Genomic DNA, 12,998 nt, shown 5'->3' with positions numbered 1-12,998 from the left:
ATTTTGCAGACCCTTGTTATTGTTGTGGTGGTTGTTGTTGGCATCGGCATCCATCCATCTCTAGAGACAATGGAGTGTGCCGCCAGGGTTGAAGTCAGCTCACTGCATTAACAGCACTGAAGTGAGCTCCCCGGGCTGCAAGCCTGGCCAGTGTGTAAGGAGTACATGGGCTGCTCGGATGACCAGACCCCGCTCTTGCCTAGCTGGTGTGGTCCAAAGGAAAGGACCACAATTGGCCTTGTCTGCTCAATTTGCCAGAGCCTTCCTTCGCATGTAGGAGAAGGTTGCTATGTTGCCCACCTATGAGTTAACCTCAGATTCCTGTTTGATTACATTAAACTGGGAAGAATATAAATATGAGCCTTCCTTGACAGCTTCACAAGATGGGACCACAGTGACACAGAGGATCCGAATGGAGTCTCCTAAAGTAGATGCTGTCTTCGTTGGTACGGGAGACCTGTTTGCTGCCATGCTCTTGGCCTGGACCCACAAGCACCCAGACAATCTAAAAGTATGGACAGACACTTTCCCCAGTTTTCCTTCCTGCCTCAATGACAGAAAAAATATTCTCTTTTCTTTACTTTAAATTCTTAGTATGTAAATTTGTAAATGAAGACGACAGGATAAGGAAACGAGACCATATAAAGCAATAGAGGATGAATGCCCTTGTTCAGATGTAACAGTAAACCATAGGTTAGTGGTATGAGAATGTGATAGTGTTGGGTTCATGCACTTCCAGTGTCAAATTATACACCTACCTACTGCATCAGTGCTGGTTATGCTGCTGGGTGCTAGTTCCTAGGTGGAGTAAGGGCTATGGAAACCTGCAAGATCAGCTTGAACAGAGGCAATGAAGTGTCAAAATAAAACAAAAAGGTGCATATTTTACTGTATTTTTGGTTTTTATGGAAGCCGCCCAGAGTGGCTGGGGAGGCCCAGCCAGATGGGCGGGGTATAAATAATAAATTATTATTATTATTATTATACAAGTTAAAATACTCTCCATGTAGAAGGTTTTTGGGCAGTAGGGTTGGAAAATACTGGTGCTTGACACTTTGGAAGTTTGGTACAAGTCAGAATAGGCAATACTGAGGTGGGAGTGGTTGTAGATGAACTGATAGGTTGATCTGGTACAAGGCACATATATGTTTGCACATACTATAGCTTTCTGAGTATTGTCTCAAAATTTCTGAAAAAGCAAGAGAATACCATGTTAAAATATTGTATGTATTAAATGCTGACGCCCAGAATATCTGTATTGTGTTATATACCAGTCTGTCTTCATTTTGGGAAATAATAGAATATAATGTGCCAAAGGCTTTGTTTGGAAATAAAGCCTGCTACCTACAACTCGGTTTCTCCTGCATATTCCTAGTGAAATTGCATTTAAATTTAATGTTTCTCCCCATGGGCACATGTTTCGAAGAGAACAGCTCCAACAAATTGTCTTCAGTGTCAGTAAAGCAGTAGTGCTACTGGCCTGAGTCAATAAAGTGCCAATGAAACTGAAATATTTTCCTTCCAATTGCAGGTGGCATGTGAAAAGACAGTGTCAGCCATGCAGCATGTTTTGCAGAGAACCATAACGTGTGCAAAAGGTAACCTATTTACAACATGCTTCTGAATTCATTCATTTACGATTACTGGAAAATACATATTAGGGAGGGGGCATAGCAGAGTAGTACAGCCCATATACAATTCAGTTGAGTTTGGTTTGAACATGATTTTAAATTGACCATCTATTACTCCTTTAATTTCATGCAGTGGCTCAATGCTTACAAATTAAGGGGCATATAAGGAGCAATACTTTCAAATTCCACTCTGTAAATCTCCCAGGGGAGAGCTGGGAGGGTCCACCCCCTTTTGTGTGAGATAAGGGTTAAAATCTACCCATGACAGAGAGCTCTGTATTTTATTCTCTCTCTCTCTCTCTCTCTCTCTCTCTCTCTCTCTCTCTCTCTCTCTCTTTCTATTTCCTCTCTCTATTTTCTCTTTTTGTTTTTCCTTCTCCTTTTCTTTTTTTCCCCCTTTTCCCTTTCTTCTTTATTTTTATTTAGATTGGTTTGGTGGTGTTTATTGCATTGTACGTTGAAAAGTTTCAATTAAAAATTATATATAAAAACAAATTCCACTCTGTAAAACAATGCTACACATCAATTAATATTTTGAATTGTGCTCTATTATAATCAGCTTTAATGCAGTCAAAGATGTGGCAATTTGTGTTGAATGTAATTGTGTATGACCAAGAGGAAGGGCCTTATATACCCTTCGGGGTTGGGGAAACTATTCTGAGGGAGGGCGGGCATGATAGATGCTAATAAAATTATGCGTGGTTTAGAGCAGCTGTGGCCAACATAATACCATCTAGATAGTTTGACTACAACTCCAATCACCCCAAGCCAGCATCACCAAGAGTCAAGGATCATGGGGGGTTGTAAGCCTGGAAGGCACCACATTGGCTTAGAGACGGCAAATAGAAACCCTGTATTTTTCCCTCGGGGAGTCATCCAGTGAAATAGTGATGGCCACCAACTCGGATGACTTCAAAAGAGGGTTAGACAAATTCATGGAGGATAATAATAATAATAATAATAATAATTTATTATTTGTACCCCGCCCATCTGGCTGGGCCTCCCCAGCCACTCTGGGCGGCTTCCACAGAAACCAAAAAACACTAAAATATCATACATTAAAAGCTTCCCTGAATAGGGCCGCCTTAAGATGTTTTCTGAATGTCAGGTAGTTGTCCATCACCTTGACATCCGATGGGAGGGCATTCCACAGGGCGGGCGCCACCACCGAAAAGGCCCTCTGCCTGGTTCCCTGTAGCTTCGCTTCTCGCAATGAGGGAACCGCCAGAAGGCCCTCGGCGCTGGACCTCAGTGTCCGGGCAGAACGATGGGGGTGGAGACGCTCCTTCAGGTATACTGGGCCGAAGCCGTTTAGGGCTTTAAAGGTCAACACCAACACTTTGAATTGTGCTCGGAAACGTACTGGGAGCCAATGTAGGTCTTTCAAGACCGGTGTTATGTGGTCTCGGCGGCCGCCCCCAGTCACCAGTCTAGCTGCCGCATTCTGGATTAGCTGTAGTTTCCGAGTCACCTTCAAAGGTAGCCCCACGTAGAGCGCATTGCAGTAGTCCAAGCGGGAGATAACTAGAGCATGCACCACTCTGGCCAGACAGTCAGCGGGCAGGTAGGGTCTCAGCCTGCGTACCAGGTGGAGTTGGTAGACAGCTGCCCTGGATACAGAAGTGACCTGTGCCTCCATGGACAGCTGTGAGTCCAAAATGACTCCCAGGCTACGCACCTGGTCCTTCAGGGGCACAGTTACCCCATTCAGGACCAGGGAGTCCTCCACACCTGCCCGCCTCCTGTCCCCCAAAAACAGTACTTCTGTCTTGTCAGGATTCAACCTCAATCCATTAGCCGCCATCCATAAAGCTATCAGTGGCTACTACCCATTATGGTTATGTTCTACCTCCATTGTTGAAGGCAGCATGCGTCTAAATGCCAGTTGCTGGGAGGCCCAGTAGAGTGTGCTGTTTGTCAGGTCCTGCTTGTGAGCTTCTGGGGAGCCACTGAGAGATTCTAGACTAGATGTGCCAGTGGCCTGATCCAGCAGCTCTCCTGGTGCTCCTGGTCCACGACTCCTAGAATCCTTGATCCTTATCCATTGTGACTGGGGCTGTTGGGAGTTGAAGGCTATCAGCATCTGAAGGGCCACAGGTTCTCCATCCTCAAGATAACAAAAAATTAAGGAGTGTGCTGCCCAAGGTGGCTTGGACGGCTTTTAATACCAGCTAAGTTGTACTTTGTGTTCAGAGGCTGTATTCTGCTGGGAAAGAAAGAGTGGGGGCATGTTGTTTTATTGCTTGTGCGCTTCCCAAAGGCATCTGGCTGGTCAATGAGGAGAACAAAGGGCTGCATGAGATGGACCTTTGGTCTGATCTTGCAGTGCTCTTGTTGCATCCTGAATTGCAGTAGAGCTGAGATTCAAGCATACTGATTTGGGAGTCGGCGGGAAGGAGTGAAGGGCTGGGAGGGACAAGTTTTTCTTCTGGGCTGCTTTTGTTAAAATTAAACACCTGTGGCATTTCAGTCTCTTTGTTGCTTTTGTTTTTAAGCCCAAGCTGGAGAAGGAAACAAACCCAATTCAGCCCAGCTGGAACTGCGGATGGTCCAAAGCAAAAAGGACATAGAAAACCCAGAGATAATAATAAAAGCTACTGTGTTATAAAGGTTGTATATCTCCTAACAACGCACAATGTATTGATGTCCTCATTTTCTTTCCTGTAAATTGTAATGTTTGCCTTAGATCTGTGACAGAAACCTGACTTCCATGAAATAGTGCCCAGCATAGATGAGATCCACTACCAAGCACATGTGCTGGCCTTGCTCGAATTAAGAAGAATGAAAAAAGCTAGGTGTATATTGCAACTCCCTCCCAGCTATGAAGATGGCTGTCAGATCAATTGTTGGGAACCCTGGGTTTGGGAGCACAAGGTTTCTTGCCTTGCCAAAGACTTTCAGAATGCATTTGTTAGTGGAATGATTGTCTGGAGTGTATAAACTGTGGGAAAGCATCTTGTGCCAATTGAGCAGGTTACCTCTCCCCTTAAATGCAGTGGTTTGGCAGCCTGCTTCAATGTTCAGTACCTCAAAAAGTAGAGAGAGATTCAGGCCAAGTGTGGAGAGGGGTCTGCAGATGGTTAGCTTTTAGGTTCTCTGTCTGTACAGCCCTTGGAAGTATAAGAATGTGTTGTTGAGAACAGCTCCCATGTCTGGTCTGTGAAAAATTGCAAGACTCCACTATCCAGAGGTGCTAACCCTTTAATATTAAGCAACCAAAAGTCGTCAGGTTTTTTTGTTTTGTTTTGTTTTGTTTTCTTTCCCCCTTCTTTCTCTCCACAAAAAACACAGATGAGTAAAAGACAATGGTGGTTCTACCTCTGATAGAATACACTTAAAAGACTCACAAGATGCAAGTTTCCTTAATAAGTACTTCTTATGAAACCTGAATATCCCATTTCATCTTGTAATGGCTAGGAGGGGAGTGAAAGTCTTCGTTGTTTGTTGAGACCAATTCACTGTTTATGACCACTGGGTAGCGTGCTCCTGCTCCTGGGATGGATGAAAAAAAAAGACTGTATAATCAATAGGTTTCTCCAGACATACACATCCACCAAAGGCACTACACACCAACCACTGCTGTTGTACAACCTCCATGCCTTTCAATGACACTTAGGCAGGAATCTCATGCAAGCCTGATAGAAATGAATATAGGTTGCACCGTAGATGTTTGGGAGGCATTTTACCCATATTATTTATCAATGCAAGGCCCAAACCTTCAGGAATTTTACAGGAGTTATTGTTAAATTTTACCTTGAAAAAATAAATGACGGTCTGGATGCTCCAGTGAGCATGTCTGAATACCTTGGGAATCAACACAGAGTGCTAGATTCTGTTACATGTAATAATCTCTTAAAGTTATTAAAACAATTTCAGTTCCTCTTAGTTGTTGATAATTTAATAGTGCCAGGACTAAGCATATTAATTCAACTTAGAATTTTAAACCTGTTTTCCTGTTTCTCTTCTCTCTGTCTCTCTGTTCCCCACCCCCAGAAGAATTATGGATAAATTGACATTTGTACTCTTTGTTTTATTTCTTGTTATTTTCTTGAGATAAAACAGGGTATTGAAGCAATCCATGGCACTTTGCAAAACACTTGTTGCAGTGTTACTTCCTTTTTCCTTGCAAATGACCAGGGTATTTCTCCTAATTTTTATTAGAACATCCTTTTCTCTGGATCTCTCTGGAAAACAGGATTTCTGCAAAAGTGCTGCCATTAACAGGAGTGCTGCTTGGGTCTTAAAGCTCCATTGTGCAAACTGTTGTTTGCTGTTGTTAAAAATCAGCTTTTAATTACTTTATTGCAATGTTTTAAATTTCTTAGATGCCTTCTACTAAAAATGGTCTTGAGGTGATCTACAATATAACATACAAACAATATAGAAATATACAAGAACTAAAAACAGGGGTAAACAGCAACCAACAAATTATTCAATACAATTCAAAAAGCAACACCAGCCTTGCCCCCACTACCATAGCGCCCCCCAAAGAACATGTTCATAATTGTCACTAAGCAAACCAATTTAAATGTCTAGCTGTACATAAGAATGTTACATTAACAGTCATATGCCTGGTGCCAAAATAATGTTTATGTTGGTTCAAGGTAGGCCTTGATGGGGACAACATTCTAAAAATGAGGTGCTGCAATTGAGACATTTCAGCTTTTTCATTCATTTAAAATACCCATTTGTCTAATCATTGTGGTTGTAGATGTAAGCTTGTTGATAACTTATTTCCACTGTGGTCCCCAGTGTCACACAAGTTCCCCACCCTTCCCTGTATCAGGGATAGGACAATGTATGGCCTGCCAAGGTTTTTCTCAATAAAAGCTTTTCCTGCCAGCCTCAGATGAGCACGACAGCAACATGGGGGCATAGTCACAGGAAGGTGGTGAAACTCATCAGACCAGCTACAGTATGAGTGGGGAACCTTTGGCTCTCCAGACATTACTGAACTGCATCTCCCATCAACCCTAGCAGGCATGACCAAAGGTCAGGAATAATGGGAGTTGTAGTTCAGCAACATCTCAGAGGCCAAACCTTACGCACACATGAGCTGAAGTTTACAAAAGCTTTACATTGTATACACATTGCCTGCAGATGCCTGCAGAAGTATGAATTAAATTAGGAATTGCTATTTTTCAGAATATATTCACTCATTCATTCATTCTTTCATCCAATAACTGAGGGTGCTTCATATATGAGATGAGAAAGAGCATGAGTGGCTCATCTCACCTTGGAAGAGTACCCATTTCAGAAAGCATGAAAAGGCAAAACACAAGAGTTTCCTATACTGTCTTCCCTCTACTTCTGCGCAACATCCAAATATGCCCTGAATGGACTGGCTGCCATGGGAAATAATACCTGGGTTTCTTTAGCAGAACCAACAATGGCAATGTGGCTTATGTATGTCTAAGCCTTACATCAAGCTGAGGTTTTGCTTTTTCACAGTGTTTACAGTTAGTTTCAGGGCTCAGTCCCCAACACTTTTCCTCACTTTTAGCAAATCTCAAGGGAAATTCCATGTAACTAATTACTGGATTTTACTGTTACTCCTTTTAGTCACCACTGTTGTGAAATTGCCTTTTATAAATTAAAAAAGGGTAGTTTTAATTGCATGAGATTCTTGCCCTTGCTCACGCTGACAGAGCCAAAGTAGGCTCTTAGGTTAACAGCTGCAAACCAGTAATCATTTTCCTATTCTCATACAACAATATACACTGCCCTGTATTGATAACGACATTCAACACAATTTTCAGGTTGGAGGGATATATTTGTTGAGCAAAACGTAGCTGCGTGGAGAGACAACTTCTAAAGCACAAATACATTTTAACTATTAACCCCATCTGATCACAGAACACTCAAAGGATTAAAGTTTCTTTTTGAGTACAACATTCCATGTTAACATCTCCAGCAGCTTAAGGAAGCTTGCAAATTAACAGTCAGGATCAGTCCTGGCCTTCTCTGTGCTTGGTGGGTTTGTTACTGGTAAAATATCAATAAATTTATAGCAATAAAATATTCATACACTTTTTTCATACAAGACATAAAGAATCTTGAAAACTACCCATTGCTATATAGATCTGCTGTAAGTTGAGCCTTCCTGGTATGTGAGTTAATTAAGATCCTACAAAATCCACATAATACTGACTTTGTCCCTCTTCAATGTATTGGGGCTATTAGACATTCATTAAAATTGCAGCACTTGATTTCCATAGATAAATGAGGATAAGTAGTTTCATTAGGTATGCTTTTTTAAAAATACTACTATTGTTGAGGTGAATTTTGATTTAATGTGGGATTTTCATATATGAAACTTTCCCAAATACTTTCCCCATAGAACACTGGACAAGCCAATATGAACTGTGATTTTAGCCAGGAATCCAGAGAAAGGGAAACTCTTTATCCCTCCCAATTTTCAACTTAATTTCTAGCATACGCAGGACAAATTGCACATCAAAAAAGCACAAGTAAAATTACTAATTTTTAGTGAGATTTTTAGAGAAAATATTATTCATATTAGGTCTTGAGTCTACCCAGATTAATTTACAGCACTCCCTTATTTTAAGTAAGTCTTACGCTGCTAACATGTTAGAACCTGATTCCAGTATTCTAAGGCTTATCAGGAGAATCACTGGAAAAAAAGCATTTTAAAAAATCCCAGTAGGCTATTGCAGGCTATTTTTAATTGCTGCAGTTTTTGGAGACATTTCTCTTTAATATCGTTTGGGCAGCATTTATTTCTTGTCGTGTCATCATTTCACAGCCCTTGAAAAAATGTAAGCAATACTCCGCATAAACCTAGCAAAAACCATGTCAGATCAGTTTTCTTTTATTTTTCTTTTCGTTTAGCTGTAACAGACACCTAAGGTTTCCAATGATTTTTTTTTTTTTTTTTGAATTAGATGCAGATGGAACAGCTATTAAATATTCTACTTCACCCTTTTATACTTTGGAACATTTATTTAAAGGAGTGAGCATCTCGTAAGGGTCATGTCCTATTTACAGATCCACTCATAGGGAGCCTTACCCTCCAGAAAGAACTGCAGTGTGTGAACCTATCAGCTGGCGCCCTTACTGATGCCGCCTGAGCCTTTCCCTCAATAGGGTGCCAGCCAATACAATCCCTGCAGATGTGAGACCCCATCCTCTGCACCAGTGTATCAGCTTCTGCAGCGGATAAGTTATGGAGAGAGAAAGAAGAAAAGCTGATAAAGTCAGATCAGATCCCTTTGGCCATTGTCTTTCACTAGAGCAATGAGATAGATCTGGAGAGAGGCCAAGTCTTTCTATAGCCATAGGTCAGAGGTGGCCAACATGGTACCCTTCAGATGTTGAACCGCAATTCCCATTACCCTGATCATTGGCCATGCTGGCTGGAGTGGATGGGAGCAAAAGTGCATAACATCTGGAGAGCGCCAAGTTCACCACCCCTGCCTAGTGAAACTCAAATGAAGCTACTTCTCTCCGCCATAACCACTTTAGCTGCTTTTTTTGAAAGGATCTGGAATTCTTCCTTCCACCAACCCCCATATATAGGGTAGACCGGGACTAGCTCGCCCAGAGAATCAGACTGAAAGTAAAGAAGATGAGCTTAAAGCAAATCAGCGTGTGTCTCTAATAGTCCCAGAGGCACGAGTTAAGTAAATACTGCAGCTGTTTTTATGATTGTCTTCAACTGGAAAGCTGGTGTTATCATCTACTGTTGCTAATTTGTGTTTAATTCCACTTTTTGTAAAGATTTTTCTTATTGTGGTTTCAGTTCTTTGTGAAGCATAGGGGCTAACAAGATCTTATGTGCAAGTATATGTGATCGAGCTCTGAAGCTTTCTTTTTTTCAAAAAAAAAGACAAATGGCTTTGTGAGGCAATGGTTTTGAGCATAAAAATGATGGGCAGGGGAAGGGGTTAAGCACTCCCTCCACTACTTCACTTAAAGCCTCCCTCTTCCAAATCTGTTCTTTAAAATGTACGGCATCAGGAATCTGTTACATGCATTTGCACATAACCTTTAATTAGTCCCTCAGCAGGACCAAAACTCATGTAAAATGAAGTATCTCACAAGCTTAAATCTAGCTTATATGTACCCATAATACTTCCTTGCACCTAACGACATTTAGAAAAGTAAATAGAAACTGTCGTTTGTGAAATCTTACTTTTAAATGTGCTTTTAAGAAGCATATGTATTAAAATTTGCTATGTTTTAAATGTTTATTTGCCAAATTGCATTCAATATGCAAGAGATCTGTGATCAGCGCAATATTTAAAAAAAGAATTAAGAGGACCAAGATTTCTAGCTAAAGATACTGCCTTGTTAAGAGTAACCTTATACGTATCTTGATTGGATGGTGTTAATTCATTGTCTGTCTGGTACTATTGCAGTGATTGTACTAGTCTCAATTTACAATATGTGGCAAGAAAGATTGTAATAAAGCTATATATGTTTAATAACACTGTGCATAACTATTGTTAGATTCTGTTTTGTATATGTTTAGCCACTTCATAATTAATCAGAACATGAATAGTTTGATAGTGTTGCTGAATCAGGTGGCCTTTTATTAAGTTTCCATCCCATATTTTAAAATGTGAACCATTGTTGGTTCAGGGGCAGAGCCCACAGACAGTATATCCAAGGGGGAAGCAAGGTAAAGCCACTGGAAGCACAGAATGAGAGGGTCCATGCAGATGGCCAAGCTACCCTTTAATGAGCACTTTTGCTTCAACGCAGTGTGGTCATCTGTTTCATGCAGTCAGGAGATGAGGAGGATCTTAATGCACATCTACAGGTAAAATGTCTGGTAGACTACGCAGTGAAATGATCAACTGTATGCATGCCAGAAAGAAACACTGAGAGGTCTTGCTGAAAAACTAGATGTTAACTCTTACTGTCAGATGTAAGGTGGGACTTCATTGTTTGCCATACCCCTTAGGTAACAGGATTTGACTCTTCTTCTGCTCGTGAGAGTTAGAGTTACTAATTTGTTGACTGAAAAAAAGATGTCAGGTCCCTTCATCCCAACAGGAGTCCAGGGCTCATAGCTTTTCATGCCTGGATAGGTGACTGCTCTGAGCTTGATACTACATCAAATGCCTTTGTTTTGTCTTCTGTGCCAGAATAGTTGGTGAGGAAGTGTATTGATGGTGCTGGACTTAAAGGATTGGGTTGTGTAAATGGATTATTTATTCCATCTTCAGGCTGCTTGTAGAAATATCTCTGTTTGGGAGAGCTAGGACCCTCCAGTGAAGGGAGAATATTAGAGCCAGCAACAACCACCAATTCAGAGAATCCTGACAGCCGCCCCATTTTCTCAGTAGTCCCCCTGCCCTTTGGGTCTTGGACCTTAAATATGGTAGGGCATGCATATTCTACTGGCTGTGTACATGGATATATATTTTCCCTCTCCAAAGGGACCCTAATTACATACTTTATCCCCTGATCCAGTCTCTCTTTGAACCATACAGTTCTTCATAAGGCAGCCTGACTTTGAATGTTGCAGAAGCACATTGCTGAACTAGGTTCTGCACTGCTCCAATAAACAGATTGTGCAGCTGATAGAGCAGTTGTATGGCATGAGCAGCAGAATTCCAGCCTAATTGGAGCACTGATGAAGTTCCTCTCTTAAGGATTCTACTTATGCAAGTGCATTTGTGCCTTGGTAACTTCTCAGACATTTAGGAGGCAAAATTAAGCGATCTTGTGAAAACATAAGAACAGGGTCTTCAAAAATCATGCCTATTGAGGAACTGGTAAAATGCAGAACAGAAGAAACGAATTGTTCACTTGTTTCCTTTGAATTAAAAAGAATCTGCCCAGAAGGGTAGAAAATGTTGGCTTTTTAGTCATCCCACTCCTTCCATGCAGTTTTCCAAAATTCCACTTCCAGAGCCATACAAAACAGCTGCTATCCATGCAACTGAAATATAGTATTCCAAGCTTGCTGGTCTCGGACATGTACGTTTCTGAGCAAGGATGCATTCTTGAACTGGAGACTTCTGTTAAAAACAATAGTTTGGTTGCAGAAAAATATAATAAAGGAAGCACACTGAAAGCATTTCTAACCTTAAACAGACTGTGCCATATAATAATAAGTGGAAATGACATGCATTATTTACATACTGCCTTTTCATTGCATTGCTACTTAGAATAATAATTGTGTCTAGGAGAATGTGGCATGTGTACTCTGTATCTGTATGTATTGAAGTTCTAGCTACAGCGGGGTAGAAGTAGAATATGAGGGCTGGCAGTGCAGGCCTTCAGAAAGGGAAATAAAAAATATATATATTTTTATAGACTGTAATATGATTTCAAGTCTCAGCTGCGCCACATCAGCCTCTTCCAGGAATGTAAATCTGCAAGATTGGCTAGAAGAGGGTGGCTGTAGAAACGAGAAAGGTGGCTCAGTCAATCCCAACAGCCCAAGATGGATTTAATTAATATATAAAGATGCCTTTGAAATATATTTTTAGCTCTAAAATATTAAATGGATAAATATTTACAAGCAAACTTTATATGTATTTGACATTTGTGTAGTGCTTTGTATTGAAGAAACTGATCTGTTATATGTTTATACCTCTTATTAATTGTTCTTGAGTTGTAGGGACAAAGAGTAGATAACTTGTTTATATGCCAGAAAAATAATAATGATAATATGTGATGTGTAACTGTGTCTAATGTTAGTGGCCACAATCCCAATGAAAATGTTGTTTGTATACTTCTGGTTTGCCACATGTGACTTTTATCCATTTTGTAGTAACGTTTACATGCTAAAATATGTAGGAAGATGATAATAAAGTCAATGAACTACCTAAGTGAAGGCCAAGAATTAATTCCTGTTGAGCTAAGAATTATGATTTATGGATTTATTACTCAAAAAAAGTATATCATCCCAGAGCCTGTGTATCACTCTAAAGTAAGGAATTGGGAGGTGCATTCTCTGCAGTGTTCTCTGTCAGTTTGTTCAGATTTATGAAGATTGGCAGGGTGGGACATGGAACGTTTGATATCACCCCTTGGCAATAATTCAGACACTTGATGAGAATAATAGAGAAATGGCACAACTGAAGCTAAACTTAAAGGTTTGCCAGCCTTGTAAACTAAGGAGTCAAGCCAATCAGCATTTGAACTAAATAAGATGGTGGGAACTGCTCCACAGTTTCTTGGATGGAAGTGTTCAGTTTGTAGTTGGGGAAAAGAGTGTGTGGCTAAATGGCTATTGCAAAAAAAATAAAATAAAATAAAAATCATAGTGGTTTCCCTGGCCACCAAAGGCATCCCTAGCCCAACATCCTGTTCTCACAATGGCCAACCAAGATGCCTGTGGAATCCCTGCAAAACCTGATTGCAAAAATCCCTGCAAAACCTGATTGC

At 40.7% G+C, this 12,998-nt stretch overlaps 1 protein-coding gene across 1 annotated transcript in view; it reads left to right on the top strand.

Moving 5' to 3' along the window:
- The window catches only part of PDXK (pyridoxal kinase), a 46,891-nt gene extending 34,452 nt beyond the window's left edge, over nt 1-12,439 (top strand). The window contains exons 9-11 of the mRNA XM_081197230.1: nt 375-511; nt 1,532-1,598; nt 4,127-12,439. Of these exons, the coding sequence (XP_081053356.1) occupies nt 375-511; nt 1,532-1,598; nt 4,127-4,239 (317 nt within the window). The 3' untranslated portion in view covers nt 4,240-12,439. The remainder of the gene's footprint in view (nt 1-374; nt 512-1,531; nt 1,599-4,126) is intronic.
- The last annotated feature ends 559 nt before the right edge of the window (nt 12,440-12,998 follow it).

This window comes from Podarcis bocagei (genome assembly GCF_964188305.1).
Source record: "Podarcis bocagei genome assembly, chromosome: 6".
Taxonomy (NCBI): Eukaryota; Metazoa; Chordata; class Lepidosauria; order Squamata; family Lacertidae; genus Podarcis; species Podarcis bocagei.
This window is presented reverse-complemented; position numbering and strand designations above follow the sequence as displayed.